A 17,511-nucleotide genomic window follows, 5' to 3' on the forward strand; every position below is an offset into this window, starting at 1 on the left:
AGTCAGTCTCACGAGATCTGATGGTTTTGTAAGGGGAAACCCCTTTCGCTTGGTTCCCATTCTCTCTCCTGCCTGCTGCCACATAAGACGTGCCTTTCCTCTTCCACCACGCTTGTGAAGCCTCCTAGCCACGTGGAACTGTGAGTCCATTAAACACTTTTCTCTTTATAAATGACCACAAATGACCCAGTCTCAGGTATGTCTTTATTGGCAGAGTGAGAACAGACTAGTACCCAGGGTAAGAGCTTAATACCTGCGAAGGCCACAGGGTGATGCAGCAGTGGTTTGGGTCTCTGTGTCATAACTGGGACTTGTTTCAGGGTATATGGGCCTCCCTGGGGTCACTGACACGGCACTGACCCCAGGCCTGGAGAGGAGCATGGGGCAGGACCAGGGTCCCTCCTCCCAGAGCCCTGAGACCTCTCCAACTTAACTCACCTTCTTGCAGAGCTGGGAGCCAGGCCCAGCTTAGGGACAGTGTGGTTAGGTGGAGGGCTGAGATGGCCTCTGAGGGCAGGGCCTCCCTCACCCTCTGGAGGTAAGAAACAGATCTTGACTCTGGAGGTTGGGCTCAGACACCAGGCCAAATTGAGGACTAGCTAAAACAGGGACAGAGAGGAAGCGTCTTTCCATTAGACATGCCCACCAGTGTGCCACGGCTGTTTGCCATCACCACGGTGACACTCAGGAGCCACGGCCCCTTTCCATGGCAAAGACCCAATGACCCAGAAATGACCACACTTTTTCTAGAAATTTCTGCATAAACCACCCCTTAATCTGCATGCAATTAAAGGTAGGTATAGGGCTGGGCGCAGTGGCTCATGCTTGTAATCCCAGCACTTTGGGAGGCCGAGGCGGGCAGATCAGAGGTCAAGAGATCAAGACCATCCTGGCCAACACGGTGATCCCCCCATCTCTACTAAAAATACAAAAATTAGCCGGGTGTGATGGTGGGTGCCTGTAATCCCAGCTACTCAGGAGGCTGAGGCAGGAGAATCGTTTGAACCCGGGAGGTGGAGGTTGCAGTGAGCCAAGATGGTACGACTGTACTCCAGCCTGGTGACAGAGCAAGACTCCATCTCAAATAATAATCACAGAAGTAGGTATAAATATGGTGCAGAACTGCCCTGAGCTGCTGTTCTCTGCCTCGGGGGCAGAGTCATTCTCCATTTAGGAGCAGTCCTGGAGCTATAGCCCCGCCCGTCCAACACAACTGTTTCTCCTACCTCCAGCTCACCTTTGAATTCTTTCCTGGGCAAAGCCAAGAACCCTTGCAGGATAAGCCCCAGTCTGGAGCTTGCTTATCGTGTCACTCCCAGCCCCCTCCCTAGAGGTCCTGGGGGCAGAGCTGGACCTCCTTGCTGCAGAGGGTCCTGGGGGCAGAGCTGGACCTCCCAGCTGCAGAGGCCCTGTGGTAGCCCTGGACCTGGCTGCAGCTGCTCACAGCCTTACTGGCACTCTGCCAGTGAGATGCAGACCAGCGTCCCACAGAGTTATCACCGCACAGACTCACAGTGGGGAGGGCACCTTTATTGTCATATATAACAACAACACTACAGGCTGGTGGTCCCACCCACCTCTGACTGCCCCTCCATAAAGACAGAGACCACCTCACCCAGACCTGCCTCAAGGGCCAGAAGAAGATCCTAGGGCCCAGAGGGACCAGACCATAGCCCAACAGGAGCACCAAGAGCGCTGGAGACAGTCACTCCTGCTGTGAAGACAGAGCGCCCAGGGTGGTGCCAGCACCTTCAGTTCTCTGAGTTTGCTATCGTGGCTGTGTCCCGGGTCCCAGCCCAGCAAGAGAGGAGCACCAGGGCTGAGGTGATCCCAGAGACTCTGGCCCCAGAGGCCTTGAGGGCTCCAGTCAGCTGCTCTGGGCTGCCAGGGACGTGGTGCCTGCCACGGAGCCTGCCAGGCCCCCAACTCTGGAAGGTGGAGGCAGAAGCATCTCTCCCCAGCAGGCCTGGGACTCTTTCCCTCTCTGCAGTTTGCAAAGGGGACACTGACCTTGCTGTACCATGCAAAAGTAGCAAACCTACAGAGTCCCCTGAGAGATGGACTTGGGGGTGGACAGAGGTTGCGTTCCACCTCTGATAGACATGCTCATGAAATGCTGCTTCCTCTGGCTCAGGGATGGGATGGACCCAAGGAGGGCCGGTGGGCTCTGCAAGACTGGGAGGCATTGGCCGATGATGCCAATCTGGTGTTGGGGGCCTTGACCCCCAGTGCTGCTCTCTCATGGTCCTCAAGTCCTCGTGGTTTGCAGTGGCTTATTCAGGGTCTCCCAGGCCTCTGAGAGCTGCTGAAGGCCAGGCCACCCCCCAGCCAGTGGAGAAGGGGGTTGAGGAAGGGAAGCCCCAGGCCCTGCAGGACCCTGCCTGTCCCCCTGGGCTGGCTGGCCCAGCCTCCTGCAGCCCTGCCTGCCTCAAGGAACCATCCTGGCCCCTGAGTTTTCTCATGAAGAGGGGAAGCTGGCAGGGTCAAGAGAACACGGCTTCAGGAACTGAGAGGCCTGAGTTCAAATCCGGCCCCTGCCACCCATGATTTGGTGGCCGAGGAAAGGTTATTTCTACCATCCGAGCCTCGGTCCCCTTATGAAGTGGGGATAATAAACTTACCTCCTAAGGGTTAAATAATGAGACAACATAAGGAAAGTTCCCTGGACAGGGCCAGTTGGGGCAGGGACTCAATAAGTGAGGGTACTAGGGTTATTCTCATTCCCGGCAGCCAGCCCACCCAGACCCGTCTCCAGCCGGGAGTGGGGACGGCGGAGGGGAGGAGGGGACAAGCCAGAGAAGGGTCAGCATCCTGATGAGGGTGCTGCCCCCTCCAGACTCTGCCCCTGGAGGCATTATCTGTCCCCAAAGTCCCCCAGGCCCTTGCAGTCATCCATGCCTGGAGCCCAGGCTCCCGGGAGTGTCTTTGGGAACCAGCAGCCACTCAGGCCTCTGGGCTGGGTCTCTAGCCAGGAAAGGGTGTCTTGGAGCAGTGGGCTCTCACTTCCTGCTGCTGGCACGGTCCACGCTTTTCTGTTCAGGGTCAGGTCCAAGCAGGGCAGCAAGGACCCCTTCAGGTTGGGGGCCACCCCTCTTCATCTTGAGGTTGGCTCTCAGGGCAGCATCCTGGCCAGACCCTCCCTCTGGGGAGGCCAGGGGATCTGGAAGAAGAGGAGGAGGGTGGAGTCAAGGTAGAGCCTTAGGAACACTTAGGGGCAGCTTTGATCACGGTACCTGGCCGCGGAGAGATGCTCTTGTCTAGCATGGAGAAGCAAGGCAGCAGGAGGCTTTCAGCTCCTTATGCATTCATTCATTCATGGATCCATCCATCCATCCATTCATTCACTCATTCACCCACCCACTTGTCCATTGATCCATCTGTGTATCCATCCATTCATCCACCCACTCATTCATTCATCTATGCATCTATCCATTATTCACTCATTTACCTGCTCATCCATCTGTCAATCCATCCATCAATTCATCCACCCACTCATTCATTCATTTATCTATGCATCTATCAATTCATTCACTCATTTACCTGTCCATCCATCCATCCATCCATTCATCTACCCACTCATTCATTCATTGATCTATGCATCTGTCCATTCATTCACTCATTTACCTGCCTATCCATCCATGCATCCATTCATTCATCCATTCATCCATCCATTCACTCACTTATCACCCACCCACCTGTCCACTCACCCATCCATCCATCCTTCCATTAATCTATCCACTCATTCATTTATATATGCATCTAGCCATTCATTCACTCTTTTACCCACCCTCTTGTCCATCCATTCATCCTTCCATCCATCCATCCATCCACTCATTTACCCACCCAGCTGTCCACTCACCCATCCATCCATCCATCCACCCATCCATCCATTCACTCATTCACTCACCCAGCTGTCCACTCACCCATCCATCCATCCATCCATCCATTCACTTATTCACTCACCCAGCTGTGCACTCCCCCATCCATCCATCCATCCATTCACTCATTCACTCGCCCAGCTGTGCACTCCCCCATCCATCCATCCATCCATCCATTCACTCATTCACTCACCCAGCTGTGCACTCCCCCATCCATCCATCCAACCATTCACTCATTCACTCACCCAGCTATGCACTCCCCCATCCATCCATCCATCCATTCACTCATTCACTCACCAAGCTGTGCACTCCCCCATCCATCCATCCATCCATTCACTCATTCACTCACCCAGCTGTCCACTCACCCATCCATCCATCCATCCACCCATCCATCCATTCACTCATTCACTCACCCAACTGTGCACTCCCCCATCCATCCATCCATCCATCCATCCATCCATCCATCCATCCATCCACTCATTCACTCACCCAGCTGTGCACTCCCCCATCCATCCATCCATCCATTCATTCACTCATTCACTCACCCAGCTGTGCACTTCCCCATCCATCCATCCATTTATCCATTCACTTATTAACCCACGCACCTGTCCACTCATCTATCCATCCACCCGTTCACTCATTCATCCATGCATCTACCCATCTACTCCATCATCCACTTATCTACCTTTCCATTCAACCATTCATTCATTCATCTATCCATGCATCCACCTATTTGTACACTCAGCCAGGCAACCAGCCATTCATTCACTCATCCACTGCCCCCAACACCTACCCACCTGTCCATTCACTCACTCATTCACCCATTCATTCTCCAACAAATACTTCAGGCCGTGCAGAGGCACCATTCACTGTTCTGCACGGGGGACTCCCAGAGGGTCACAGAAACACCATCCCATCATGGAATGGGAGGCTCCCCAGAGCACCGTAGGGACAAAAAGGAGGGCTCAGAGAAGCTTCACAGAGGCATATCTTGGAGCAGGTCCCAAAGTGGCAGTCAGTGTTCACCAGGCAGAGGGACAGCCTGAGCAAAGGCATGGAGGTGGGAGGGGCGTTGACATGGCTCCTCAGTGCTCTGCTTGCTGTGGCTATACTAGGGAGGGTCTGTGAAACTGGGCTGATGCACTTGGAAGTCTGTCACGGGCAGCAGGAAGCCACGGAGGGTCTTTGAGCAGGGGAGGGGCAGGGTTGGACTAGGAGTAAGGGAGGGAGACCAGAGACCCAAGGCAGCAGCCATGAAGGCAGCAGGGAGGGAGTCGAGGGAGGGAAGGGCGGTTCCCAGTCTGCTGGTCCTGGTCATTGCTCACCGTGGACCCCAATCATGTGCTCCAGGATGAGGACTCGCTCTGCCAGGATCTTCAGGGCCTCTCTCAGCTGCTTGACCCCCTCACTCTGGCAGAGAGGAAACGTCCAGGGTCAGGGCCTGCCTCTTCCCACCCGACACCCTCACACTGCAAGTGATCACAGACTGAACATCATCAACTATGAGCCAGGCGGGGCTTCAAACCCCATTCACAGACATAGAACTTGAAACACAGAGAGGACAGGCAACCTCCCTACGGCCACACAGCCTGGCAAAGCAGCCAGTCCACACTGCAGGTCCACCCGTCGGCCTCGACCCTGGGCTCTTTCTTCCACCATGGCTGGCTGGCTGCTTCCCCGGCAGGCTCTGAAAATACCCTAACCAGGGCAGGGCACCTATCCCAGGGCCTGGAAGTGGGAGGGTCTTTGCTCGTTTCCTTCCCTGAATGCCCAACGGAGAGCTCTCCACCAAACAGCAGGCAAAGGGGAGGGCTGGTGTGACCACGCCAGGCAAGAAAGACAGCAGAGAAAGCCACCACTTCACAAAGTGCCGGTGGGCAGGCTGGCACGATGGCGGCATCTACACTTCAGGGACCCAGTCTACACACGGGCAGAGGACCTTGTGCATGCAGACACTCGAATGAGCCAAGACAGAGTGCTGACTTATTGAGAAGGCAGGTGTCAAGGCCACTCTGGAAAGAAAAGCGATGGTGAATAGACAAAGCCACTGCTGTCCCAGCCTGCCCAGCCCCGGGAGCTGGCAGCAGAACGGGCACCTTCGGCTGGTGTAACTTGACAGATCTGTCTTATGTTCAGATTAATTTCACTTAAAATGAAACAAAAGGAAACCAAAAAGCTTCCCACTGGATTACAGAAGAGAGGTCTGCCCACCAGGAGACCAAGGGCAATGGGGGGTTGAGCCCATGACAGGGTCTGGGATGGGAACGTCAGTGTCGTGTCCAACTCAGGGAAGGAGCAGGGGACCAAGGGCCTGGCTGAGCCGCACGTTCCTAAGCCACAGATGGTGGTGGTGGTTGTTATTATGATGATACTTTAGGTTCTGGGGTACAGGTGCAGAACGTGAAGCTTTGTCACACAGGTACACACGGGCCTCGGTGGCTGGCTGCCCCCATCACCATGTCATCTACGTTAGGTATTTCTCCTAATGCTGTCCCTCCCCTATCCCCCGCCCCCTGCTGTCCCTCCCCTATCCCCCGCCCCCTGCTGTCCCTCCCCTATCCCCCGCCCCCTGCTGTCCCTCCCCTATCCCCCGCCCCCTGCTGTCCCTCCCCTATCCCCCGCCCCCTGCTGTCCCTCCCCTATCCCCCGCCCCCTGCTGTCCCTCCTCTATCCCCCGCCCCCTGTTGTTGTGTTGTTTTTTTTTCTTTTTTTTAGTTTTTAGAGACAGGGTCTTGCTCTGTCACCCAGACTGGAGTACAGTGGCATGATTGTAGCTCACTGCAGACTCAGCCTCCCGGGCTCAAGCGATCCTCCTGCCTCAGCCTTCCAAGTAGCTGGGAGGACAAGCACATGCTACCACATCTGGCTCACTTTTTTTTTTTTTTTTTTTTTAAGAAATAGGGTCTCGCTATGTTTCTGTTTCCCAGGCTGGTCTTGATCTCCTGGCTCAAGTGATCCTCCTCCCTCAGCCTCCCAAAGTGCTGGGATTACAGGCATGACTACCGTGCCAGGGCAGATTGCTGTTATGAAAGGGAGGGGTCATGATCACCTCTCAGAGTCCCGCTGTGAGTGACCAGCATATCTAGGCTCATGCCTCAGCCCCTCTCATCTCTTACGCCTCACTGCCTCCTGCACCCTCCATGGCTGCCCTGATTCCAGCCTCTTCCTTTCAAGGACCTACTGAAGGTGCCCCAGACCCAGCCCGGGCCTTCCAGCTGCTTAGCCCACCCAGCTCCGACACCCCCAGCAGAAACCCCTCTCTCGGGCACTTTCGGTTTTAGCTTTCAAGGCCTCCCCTGCCCACCTCAGCGGCACCCCCACGCAACAGCCTTCTCGTTCTCTTGCAATCACTGCTGCCCTCAGCTGTGCCCCACTGGGCCGTGAACCTCTCAGGGCAGGGATTCTGTGCACCTGCTGGCCCAGCACCCAGCTCAGGGCCAGCAGAGGGGAGACGTTTGACTCTGGACCTCAGATGAGCCCTTCCTCCCCTTCATCCACCACCCCAGCCCCAGCCTCCCCTCTGCCTCCCAGAAGCGGAGGGTCCCCACGGCCAAGCCCTTGCCCGTGCTGTCCCCCTCGCCCTGGCCCCAGCCTCTGCTTGCTCCAATCTTCTCTTCCTAGATTCCCATTCTGCAAGCCCTTCTTCCTCCATCCATCCTCTCCCACATCCAGCAGCCCCGTCCCGGTCAGTCCCCCAACGCCTTGACCTTGTGGCCACATCCAGGCCCAGACACCATTCATGGGAGGACCTGGTCCCTTGAGAGGGACTCCTCAGCCTGAAGCCTCTGCCAGGGAGACTGTCTTTACTACAGGTTTGTGACTCCTCTCCTTGTCTCGGGAAGCCCCCCAAGAACCAGTAACCCCCTCTGTCTCCCCCACCCAGCCACCTCCTCACTCTCTTGTAATGACTGCTGTACACAGTTCCCCACTGGGCTGTGAACACCTCAGGGCAGGGACCCTGTACAGCCGGTGGCCCAGCAGCAGCTCAGGGCCAGCTGAGGGTCAGTGTGGATCTGCGGGACACCCGCCCTCCCAGGAGGGAATGTGGCCGGCAGGCATAGTTACCTCCGCAGTGGGGGCTTTCTCTCCTTCTTCCCCCTTCATGCCAGGTTCACCCTAAGAAGCAAGTCACACAGTCAACACCGGCGCGGGAGGTGGGGCACCTGTCCATCCTCTCCAGTTGCCTGGGGGCCTGCAGGGAGTCAGGGGCAGGCTGCGCAGGCGGGGCTGGGTCCAGGGGACTCCTGCCCTGGGGGAGCCAAGCAGGGGAGGCCAGGCTCCAGGACACACCCTGCACAACATGGCATGGGTGGGGGAAGGTCCAGGGTTGGCTTTAGGCACTACATTCTGCTTCTGGGGCAGAAGTGACTCGGGCGGGAACCCAGCAAGCTCATCCCTGGGCCCCTCCGGCATTGAGTACCCTGCCCCAAAGGGCTGCTACCTGTCTCTAGCACGGGGCTGGTAATACCAGCTTCAAAGTCACATATTTTATTTATTTGAGACAGAGTCTCACTCTCTCACCCCGGCTGGAGTGCAGTGGTGTGATCTCGGTTCACTGCAACCTCCGCCTTCTGGGTTCAAGCCATTCTCCTGCCTCAGCCTCCAGAGTAGCTGGGATTATAGGCACCCACCACCATGCCCAGCTAACTTTTTATATTTTTAGAAGAGACAGGTTTCCACCATGTTGGCCAGGCTGGGAGACTCATACATTCATCCCCCTCTGGAGGTCACTCCCCTCCACACCCCAGGACAGAAGGTTACTTCAGGCCTTTCTCAGTCACTCGCTGTGGCCCGAGCTCCAGCAGGGCCACCCAGGGCAGAGACCCCCGGACCCCCACCACCCAGCCCATCTGCAAAGCCCACACTTACGGACGGCCCCACCGTGCCTCGCTCTCCAGCCAGGCCCTGCAGAGAAACAAAGGAAGCGTGTGAGGGCCTGCCTGTCCTGGCTGAATCTCCAGTGCCCTCCGGCCACCCCGACTGCGCTCTGAGTCTGCAGAAGAAAAAGGGAGAGGAGGATGGCCCGGCGGGCACGGGAAGGGCAGGCTCAAAGGCCTCCAGTCCTGGAGCCACCTGGAGCTGGTATTGACTTCAGATCCCAGCTGAGCCCTCAGTCTTCTTGTCTGTAAAATGGGGTAATGCCACATACGGTTGTCAGGCAGAGAAGGGGAGCAGGTGGCTCAGTGTGTGGAGAGGATCAGTGACGGTTCCAACAGCGATGGCTAGGGTCCCACCTGTGCTGACGTCAGCCCAGACGGCTCCCGGGAGCCCCAGGCCCCGGCTGTCTCCTGACATCTCCATCCAGCTGACCATGATGCACCCACTCTCCCTTTCTCCAAAGGGAACTCCTGGTGCCCCCCACCCCGAAGCCTCCCCTTCTCAGGAAATGCCTGCCTGGTCCTCCCAGCTGCTCCTCACAAACACCGTGGAGTGAACCTAGAGCCTTCCCTGGCCTTTGCACCAGACCTATTCCATCAGCCACACATGCCGAGTCTACTTTCTATTTTTACATAATTTATTATTTAATGAGACAGAGTCTTGCTCTGTCACCCAGGCTGGAGGGCAGCGGTGCCATCAGAGCTCACTGCAGCCTCCAACTCCTGGGCTCGAGCGATCCTCGCACCTCAGCCTCCCAAGTAGCTGGGACTACAGGTGAATGCCACCATGCCCAGCTAATTTTCATGTTTTTAGCAGAGACGGAATTTCACCATATTGGTCAGACTGGTCTTGAACTCCTAACCTCATGATCCTCCCACCTCAGCCTCCCAAAGTGCTGGGATCACAGGCATGAGCCACATGCCTACGTGGCCAGAGGAGCCTTTAAAGATGTAAATGAAAAATAAATCAATAAAATAAAGACGTAAATGAGCCAGGTGCGGTGGCTCAAGCCTGTAATCCCAGCACTTTGGGAAGCCGAGGCGGTGGATCACGAGGTCAAGAGATCGAGACCATCCTGGTCAACATGGTGAAACCCCATCTCTACTATAAATATAAAAAATTAGCTGGGCATGGTGGCGCGTGCCTGTAATCCCAGCTACTCGGGAGGCTGAGGCAGGAGAATTGCCTGATCCCAGGAGGCGGAGGTCGCGGTGAGCCGAGATCGCGCCATTGCACTCCAGCCTGGGTAACAAGAGCGAAACTCCATCTCAAAAAAAAAAAAAAAAAGATGTAAATGAGATCATGGAATCGCCCTCCATAAATTCAGTCATTCCCGCCACTGTGACAAAAGCCCCCGCCTGGGCCCCGCAGGTAAGGCCCTGCCCACTGCACCTCATCCCACAGCACGCAGTCCTTTGCTCACCACCGGAGCCTTTTACCTGTCTCAGAGCCCATGCGCCTGCTCCACCTGCCTTCTGACACAGCTGCAGAGGCGGGGCAGGCTTGGGGTTTGGGGCTGGGTCGGGGTTGGGGTGATGCCTCCCCGTGGGGAATTCTCAGGGCAGGGTGAGAGGCTGAAGCGGAGATTCTGTGACCTGGCCCAGCTCTGCCTGCACCCTCTGTGCAACCTCAAGCAGCATCTGGTCTCTCTGGGACTCAGTTAGCTCATCTGTGAAATGGGGGTGATGCTAACGCCTCCCTGACACAACGGGAAGAGGATATAGTCAGCAAAGAGTTGCTGCTGCTAATAATATTAAAATCTCAGCCAAGCGCGGTGGCTCACGCCTGTAATCCCAGCACTTTGGGAGGCTGAGGCACGTGGATTACTTGAGGTCAGCAGTTTGAGACCAGCCTGGCCAGCATGGTGAAACCTCATCTCTAATAAAAATACAAAGATTAGCCAGGTGTGCCGGCAGGCACCTGTAGTCCCTGCTAATCTGGAGGCCGAGGCAGGAGAATCGCTTGAACCTGGGAGGCAGAGGTTGCAGTGAACTGAGATCACGACATTGCACTCCAGCCTGGTGGACAAGAGCGAGACTGGGTCTTAAAAATAAATAAATCAATAATAAAAATAAAACAAAACAAAATAAAATGTCACCGGCCAGGCCGACCGGCTCCTTCCTGAGTGACTCTTGCTGGTAAGAAGGTGCTTCTTCTCTAGGGAGACAGCGTCACCCCCACCCAATGTCTCCCATACCATACCTAAAATGGCAACATCCTTACCTGGGATCCAGGTGGTCCTGGGGGACCTCGTGGCCCAGGAGGACCTGTGGGCAGAGTCACAGCTGGTCATCTGGGGCCAGAGAGGGGCGCCCCCAGCCTCCCACCCCAGCAGCTGTTCTGGATCTGTCTCCATGGGCAGCGAAGGAGGGTTTGGAAATGAATGGGGGGGAGGAGGGAGGCACCCCCACCCCCAACCAGGTCTCCATCCTCGGGGCCCAGAGCCGTATCCACTGGCTGCCCACGGCTCTCACACCTACTCCTCCCAGGGCCTCATCCACGAGTCCTCCCAAATCCCAAGACCTGGCGGACGAGGGAGGAAATCCGTCCAGACCGGCCCCACGCCGCAGCCAGGTGGTCCACCTCGGGACCTGGGACCCTCCCTCTTGCCGGGGTTACTGTAGCAGCCTCCTGACCTTCCACCCTCCATGTGCCCCTGCTCAGAGCATGCTTTCAAAAATGCAAGCCTCGTTAAGTCTCTTTCAGGTTTCCCGAAGTCCTCAGCCCGGCCCCTTCCCACCCTTCCCACCCTCTCTGCCCCTGCTGGACACCCTCCTGACGTCTCTGCTAAAGCTGTTCCTTCCTCCTGGAGCCTCCCTATCCCTCCACTTTCCCAGCAAACCCTTTCCTGTTGGTTTTCCTACTAGTCTTTCACAGAACATCACCTCTTCCGGGAAGCCTTCCCAGCTTTCCAATGCTCCTTTAGGCAAATCCCTTATGTAAACCAGCCACCACCCATGGCCACTGAGGTTTACACGTCTGTCTCCTCCATGGGCCGTGGAGTATCCAGAGGGCCAGGCTGGGTCTCATGTGTGTGCCCAGCTCAGAGAGAAAGATTCATGACTAGTTTCCAGCCTGCTTGGAAGAGTGAGGCCTCAGTCTCCCACGGCCTGCATGGGCCCATGCCTCCCATGGCTCAGGGAGCCCTGGGCTGGGCTGTCCAGCATGGCCTGGCTCACAGGTTTGGAGAGGGCATGTGAGGACAGGCACTCTGGGGGAACAAATATCAGGACCTTATCCAGCTCTCCTGAGACCTAGCCTGTCACCCAAAGGCCCCCAGGTACCCGCTGAGCTCACTCCCTCTCCTCCCTAGAGCATCTGCTGAAATCTCACGTTTTGACGGGGCCTCCCCGCCACACCCCAGCTTCTCCCTTGTAGCTTTTGCATCCTATGGAAGTGACAGATTTAGGATGACATTCCTGTCCTCCACTAGAAAGATAGTGTCACGGTAACATTTGTTTTGATTATTCAGGTGTCCCAGAGGCCTAGATCACTGTCCAGCACATGGAGTAGCAGATGCTCAATGAATGTTTGTGGGATGCACAGAGGAATGAATGAATGAATGAATGAATGAATGAATGATTCCCTTCCCGGGAGAAAGGGGCAAGGTGGTCAGCCCTGCACTCCTCCCCCAGTGAGGAACATGGACAATGGAAGGTCAGGCCAGGACTCACAGCCAGGTACTGGTCCCTTTGAGCCCCCGGGCCCTTGGTTTCTGCCTCAGAGTTAGACTTCCTGCCACCCTGTCTTGACCCCATTCCCCTGGTGTGCGTCCCGCTGTGGCCCATGCAAAGGCAGCCACATGCAGCCATCTTATTCCAGCAGAACCATGTGGGTTTCATGCATCCAGTCCTCCAGGGGTGCAGCCACCAGGAAATGAGGGGCTTCATTTCCTGCCACACGGTGGGTGGGACAGACCCAGTCCCCAGCACTGTCAGGAAACCACGGACCCCTGGCCCGCCTCCAGCTCCCCTCAAGGCCCCTTGGCTCAGGCCCAGCCCTGGGAGGCTGGAGTCCTCAATGCAGGCCAGCTCACCATTCACTCACCTGGTGGGCCGGGGGGACCCCGGGGTCCTGGGATGCCCGCCAACACTGTGTCCACGATGGCAGAGGCCAGCCTTGAGTCTCCATCTGTGGGAAGAGCAGAGCAGCCAGGGCTCTGGCGGGGCAGAGCTGGCAGTGCTGGGGGGCACTGAGCCCTGAGCCAGGCCACATAGAGCCCAGGGGGCTCCTCCCATCACCCTGGGTCCTGCTGCAGCCCCCGAGAGCAGATACTGTCACGCCCCTGGCTCCCCGCGCACCACACTTACTGTCTTTGTCTGTAGGTGGCTGCAGGGAGTAGAGGGCGCCCTGAGGGCTGCTGTTTGGTGAGGGGCCCAGGCTGCCTGCTGGGCCGGGTGGTCCTGGGGGGCCAGGGCGCCCCATCTCTCCAGGAAGTCCACGGGGCCCTGGAGGCCCCAAGAGCCCTGAAATGAAGAAAAGAGCAGTCACTGTGGTGGCCAGAGCCTGGCGGGAGGCTGAGACATCACAAATGGGGAAACTGAGGCCCTGGAAGAAACGGGGTTGGTCGGGGGCACACAGTCAGTCTGTGGTAGCCTCCGATCCACCGTCTTCCTGGGGATGTCCTGGGATGTAAATGAGATGGCCTCCCCTTCCCAGCCCAGTCCAGAGGGGACACTTGGGGGCAGGTGGGGATGGCGAAATTAGCAAAGGCTCTGGCCAGAGGCCTGTTGGTCCCTCCCAGGGTCCGCAGTTCTGTGGCAGGGACACCAAGTATAAGCCACCATCCTGGGCTGGCCCTGTATCTGCTGAACCAGGGGCCCTTCCCTTGCAGGACCCAGGAGGAGCTGGGAGGGTGGTCTCTGGAGGTGTTTAAACGGCTGAGAACAGCTCCTGGCCCCTGACAGCCTCAATGTTCATGTCTGTACCCGAAGCCCTCTGAAGACCCTGTTTTGGCCAGGTGTGGTGGCTCACGCCTATAATCCCAGCACCCTGGGAGGCTGAGACAAGCGGATCACCTGAGGTCAGGAGTTCGAGACCAGCCTGGCCAACATGGTGAAACCCCGTCTCTACTAAAAATACAAAAATTAGCCAGGCGTGGTGGTGAGCACCTGTAATCCTAGTTACTCGGCAGGTTGAGGCAGGAGAATTGCTTGAACCAGGGAGGTGGAGGTTGCAGTGAGCCTAGATCGTGCCAATGCACTCCAGCCTGGGCAACAGAGCGTAAGAGTCCATGCTTAAAAAAAAAAAAAATGCTGGCGCAGTGGCTCACACCTGGAATCCCAGCACTCTGGGAGGCCGAGGCAGGCAGATCACCTGAGGCCAGGAGTTCGAGACCAGCCTGGCCAACATCAAGAAAATCCATCTCTCCAAAGAATACAAAATTAGCCGGGCGTGGTGGTGGATGCCTGTAATCCCAAGTACTCGGAGGCTGAGGCAGGAGAATCACTTGAACCCAGAGGCGGAGATTGCGCCACTGCACTCCAGCCTGGACGACAGAGCGAGACCCTGTCTCAAAAAATAAAAAATGATGTAAAAAAAGACCCTGTTTTTCCTGTACTCACAGCATCAGGGGTGTGGGTGCGTGGGATACCTCGCCTGTTGGGATAGGGGAGGAAGCCCAGCCTCTTCCACAGGTCGACAACATCGTGTGTGTGGGGTTTTCTTACCAGGAGGCCCTGCTGGGCCCTTCTCTCCTGTCTGTCCTCGGTCACCTTTGGAGCCCGGGGGGCCTGCAGGCCCTGGTGGTCCTGTCTGCCCTGGGGGGCCTAGGGAGAGGAGACAGGGCATCAGAACACGGTGGACCCCCAGCCTCCAGTGGCTCCAGGCCTGGACACCTGGGCAGTCGGCCCACCTTCCCCCAGGAGCCCCGCCTACCTGGGCCTCCCCAAACAGGCAAAGGCGCTCACATCACCTTGGAGTTGTTGGTTTTACAACTTACCAGTTTTGCACGTGTGAACATCACTGATATCAAGAACTGTTTCCCATTTTAAATGTGGGGAAACTGAGGCTCGAGACGGTTGGTCCCTTGCCCAAAGTCACATAGCCAGGCCACAGCTGAAGTTGCTTAGCTCCAATCCCTCTCTCACACCCTACTGTCTCTCTGCTTAGGGTCAAGAACCAGGCTTGTGACAAAATGCTTCCCAAAATGGAGGAGGCCCCAGGAGGCCCTGAAGGATGAACCTTCCCAGCTCCAGGTCTCCATGCCCCAAGGGCAGAAAAGGTGATGGAGAGGTAAGGCCTGCTGTGTGGCCAGGGGACACAGTCCTTTCTCCCTCTGGTCCAGCGAGGATGCTCAAAAATGTCTGCTCAGCACTTTGGGAGGCTGAGGCAGGAGGATCCCTTGAGCCCAGAAGTTTGAGACCAGCCTGGACAACATAGTGAGACCCCCATCTCTACAAAAGATACAAAAGTCAGCCAGGTGTAGTGGCGTGTGCCTGTGGCCCCAGCTACTGGGGAGATTGGGGCAGGAGAATGGCTTGAGCCCAGGAGGTCGGGGCTGCAGTGAGCTATGATCATGCCACGGCACTCCAGCTTGGCTTACAGAGCGAGACCCTGTCTCAGAAAAAAAAATGTTTGCTGATCTAATGAAGGACTGCGCTGAGTCTTAGGGCCCCTTGCACCCCGGCTGCGTGGGACTGTGGCACTCTGGGGAGGGCCTGGCTGGGGCCTGCTGGGCTCGGAAGAACCCCACCTGCTCTCTGGGATCCAGGTTGGCGGCAGGTGTCACCATGTGTGGGGTGTGTGCCCCACCTGGTGGCCGTTTTTGAAACTGCCGCTTCCCTGGTTGGCGAGGTCTCACTTAAGTGTGGGAAGTAGAAAAGTTCCTTTTTAAAAGTTTCCTTTCTTGTTAAAGAATAAGCGCGCTAATACCTTTGTGAAGCCCTATCCTGTGTAGCTGTGAGACACGCCATGCTCACAGGCACGTGGTACATTCTACGTCCTTGTACTTTCACCAGGATGTCTGTGCCGGACATGCTCGCAGGCGTGCCCCAGCTCGCCATTGCTTCTACCTGCTTAGAAAGGTTTTCAGTTCTTAGCCAACCGGGTTTTGGTTTAGCTTGTGAGGTCTGGCTCCAGCCAATGGAGATCAGACACAGCAGTGAGGACGACCCCAGATGTGCAGGGGATAAATCTGGGTGTGCTCCTTCGTTCACTGTACCTCATGGCACAATGACCAGTGAGGGCCCCTTCCTGCAGTCCCGGAAGCAAACACTGCGTTGCTGAGATCCTTTGTCTCAGTGCTGATTTTTCTTTGTGGCGCTGAGAATCTATTTCCAACACAAGGAATCCCCTTTGGGGGCCCTGGGTCCCCGGTGGGATGGGAAGCCCCCTCCTCCATCCCCAAAGAAAGATTTGAAGATTGTGGGCATGGGGTGACGCTCTGGGGATGAGACCTTAGGGACAGCGGCTCGAGGTGGGGGACACGGGGACAAAGTGAGAGATGTCTCCCTTCCCGTAGAAGACCCGAGCTCAACCCTCCTCCTGAAGCCTTCAGTCCCTTTTGAAGAAAGCAGGATGCCCGCCTCTCCTTCCCCGGTCCTGGGACTGGCCACCGGAGGCCACCTCTGTCATGCATCTCTCCTCCCTGCTCTGGCCCTGCTCCCCAGCCCGGCATCAGAATAGACACAGAACAGACGGGAGACACAGAGGGAAGAGAGAGAGTGCCCTGCCCCCTCCAAAGGGCTCTAAGGGCAGAGAATCATCGAGGCAAAATGCCCCGGGTTTGCTGGCTTGCTAGGTGACTGCAGGGGTGTCACTTAACTTCTCTGAGCCTCAGTCGTCTTCCCTGTAACCTCAAGGTCTCCAAGCTTTGTGTGAAGATGAAAAAATGGTATCTGTAGGCTGGATGTGGTGGCTCATGCCTGTAATCCCAGCACTGTGGGAGGCTGAGGCAGGAGGACTGCTTAAAGCCAGGAATGTGATACTAACCTGGGCAACATAGTGAGACCTCATCTCTACTAAAAATTTTTTTAAAAGCCAGGTGTGGTGGTGTGTACTCGTAGTCCCAACTACTTGGGAGGCTAAGGTGGGAGGATCACCTGAGCCTGGGAGATGGAGGTTGCAGTGAGCTATGATCGCACCACTGCACTCCAGCCTCAGTGACAGAGTAAGACATTGTCTCAAAATTAAATTAAATTACATTAAATTGTAAAAGTGTGGCAGAAAGGCAGAGTGGCAGATGTCCTCCAATTCCAGCCAGAGTGTTCAGACAGCAAACTCCAGAAAGAGGTGGGAGGCAGTAACTTCCCGCTCCCTGGCCAGGCAGAATACTACAAAATTAAACCCAGAAGGCTGGGCTGGGGGTCCTAAGTGCAGACGCCAAGGGGCAGGGCAGACACCTGAGTATCTGAGAGTAAAGACAGTAGCTGAGATGTAAGACAATAGGGAATGGTGGGGACTGCGGCAAACTGCACAGCCTGGACCGGACCCGCAGTGGCAACCATGACTCCACAGTACTTGACTGTTTCCATGCGGGATGGCCAGTCCTGAGGGCCAATTCTCTCATTTTTATTTTTATAATTTTTTTTTTGTAGAGATAAGATCTCACTATGTTGCCCAGGCTGGTCTCGCTCTCCAGACTTCAAGTAATCCTCCCACCTCAGCCCCCCAAAATGCTGAGATTATAGGTGTGAGCCACTGCACCTGGCCAAGATCATCTACTTTTTCTTTTTTGAGACAGAGTTTCACTCCTGTCGCCCAGGCTGGAGGGCAGTGGCTCGGCCTCACCACAACCTCTACCTCCCCAGCTCAA

The 17,511-nt window shown here is 56.3% G+C and overlaps 1 protein-coding gene across 2 annotated transcripts in view; it reads right to left on the reverse strand.

Moving 5' to 3' along the window:
- Positions 1 to 1,509: 1,509 nt before the first annotated feature.
- COL26A1 (collagen type XXVI alpha 1 chain) overlaps positions 1,510 to 17,511 on the reverse strand; it is a 185,328-nt gene continuing 169,326 nt past the window's right edge. For both annotated transcript variants that reach the window (XM_035280586.3, XM_035280581.3), the window contains exons 6-13: positions 14,426 to 14,524; positions 13,067 to 13,222; positions 12,804 to 12,887; positions 10,980 to 11,023; positions 8,748 to 8,783; positions 7,944 to 7,994; positions 5,204 to 5,288; positions 1,510 to 3,160 (exon numbers count right to left, since the gene is read on the reverse strand). In XM_035280586.3, the coding sequence (XP_035136477.1) occupies positions 3,000 to 3,160; positions 5,204 to 5,288; positions 7,944 to 7,994; positions 8,748 to 8,783; positions 10,980 to 11,023; positions 12,804 to 12,887; positions 13,067 to 13,222; positions 14,426 to 14,524 (716 nt within the window). In that variant the 3' untranslated portion in view covers positions 1,510 to 2,999. The remainder of the gene's footprint in view (positions 3,161 to 5,203; positions 5,289 to 7,943; positions 7,995 to 8,747; positions 8,784 to 10,979; positions 11,024 to 12,803; positions 12,888 to 13,066; positions 13,223 to 14,425; positions 14,525 to 17,511) is intronic.

Source organism: Callithrix jacchus, chromosome 2 (assembly GCF_049354715.1).
Source record: "Callithrix jacchus isolate 240 chromosome 2, calJac240_pri, whole genome shotgun sequence".
Lineage (NCBI taxonomy): Eukaryota > Metazoa > Chordata > Mammalia > Primates > Cebidae > Callithrix > Callithrix jacchus.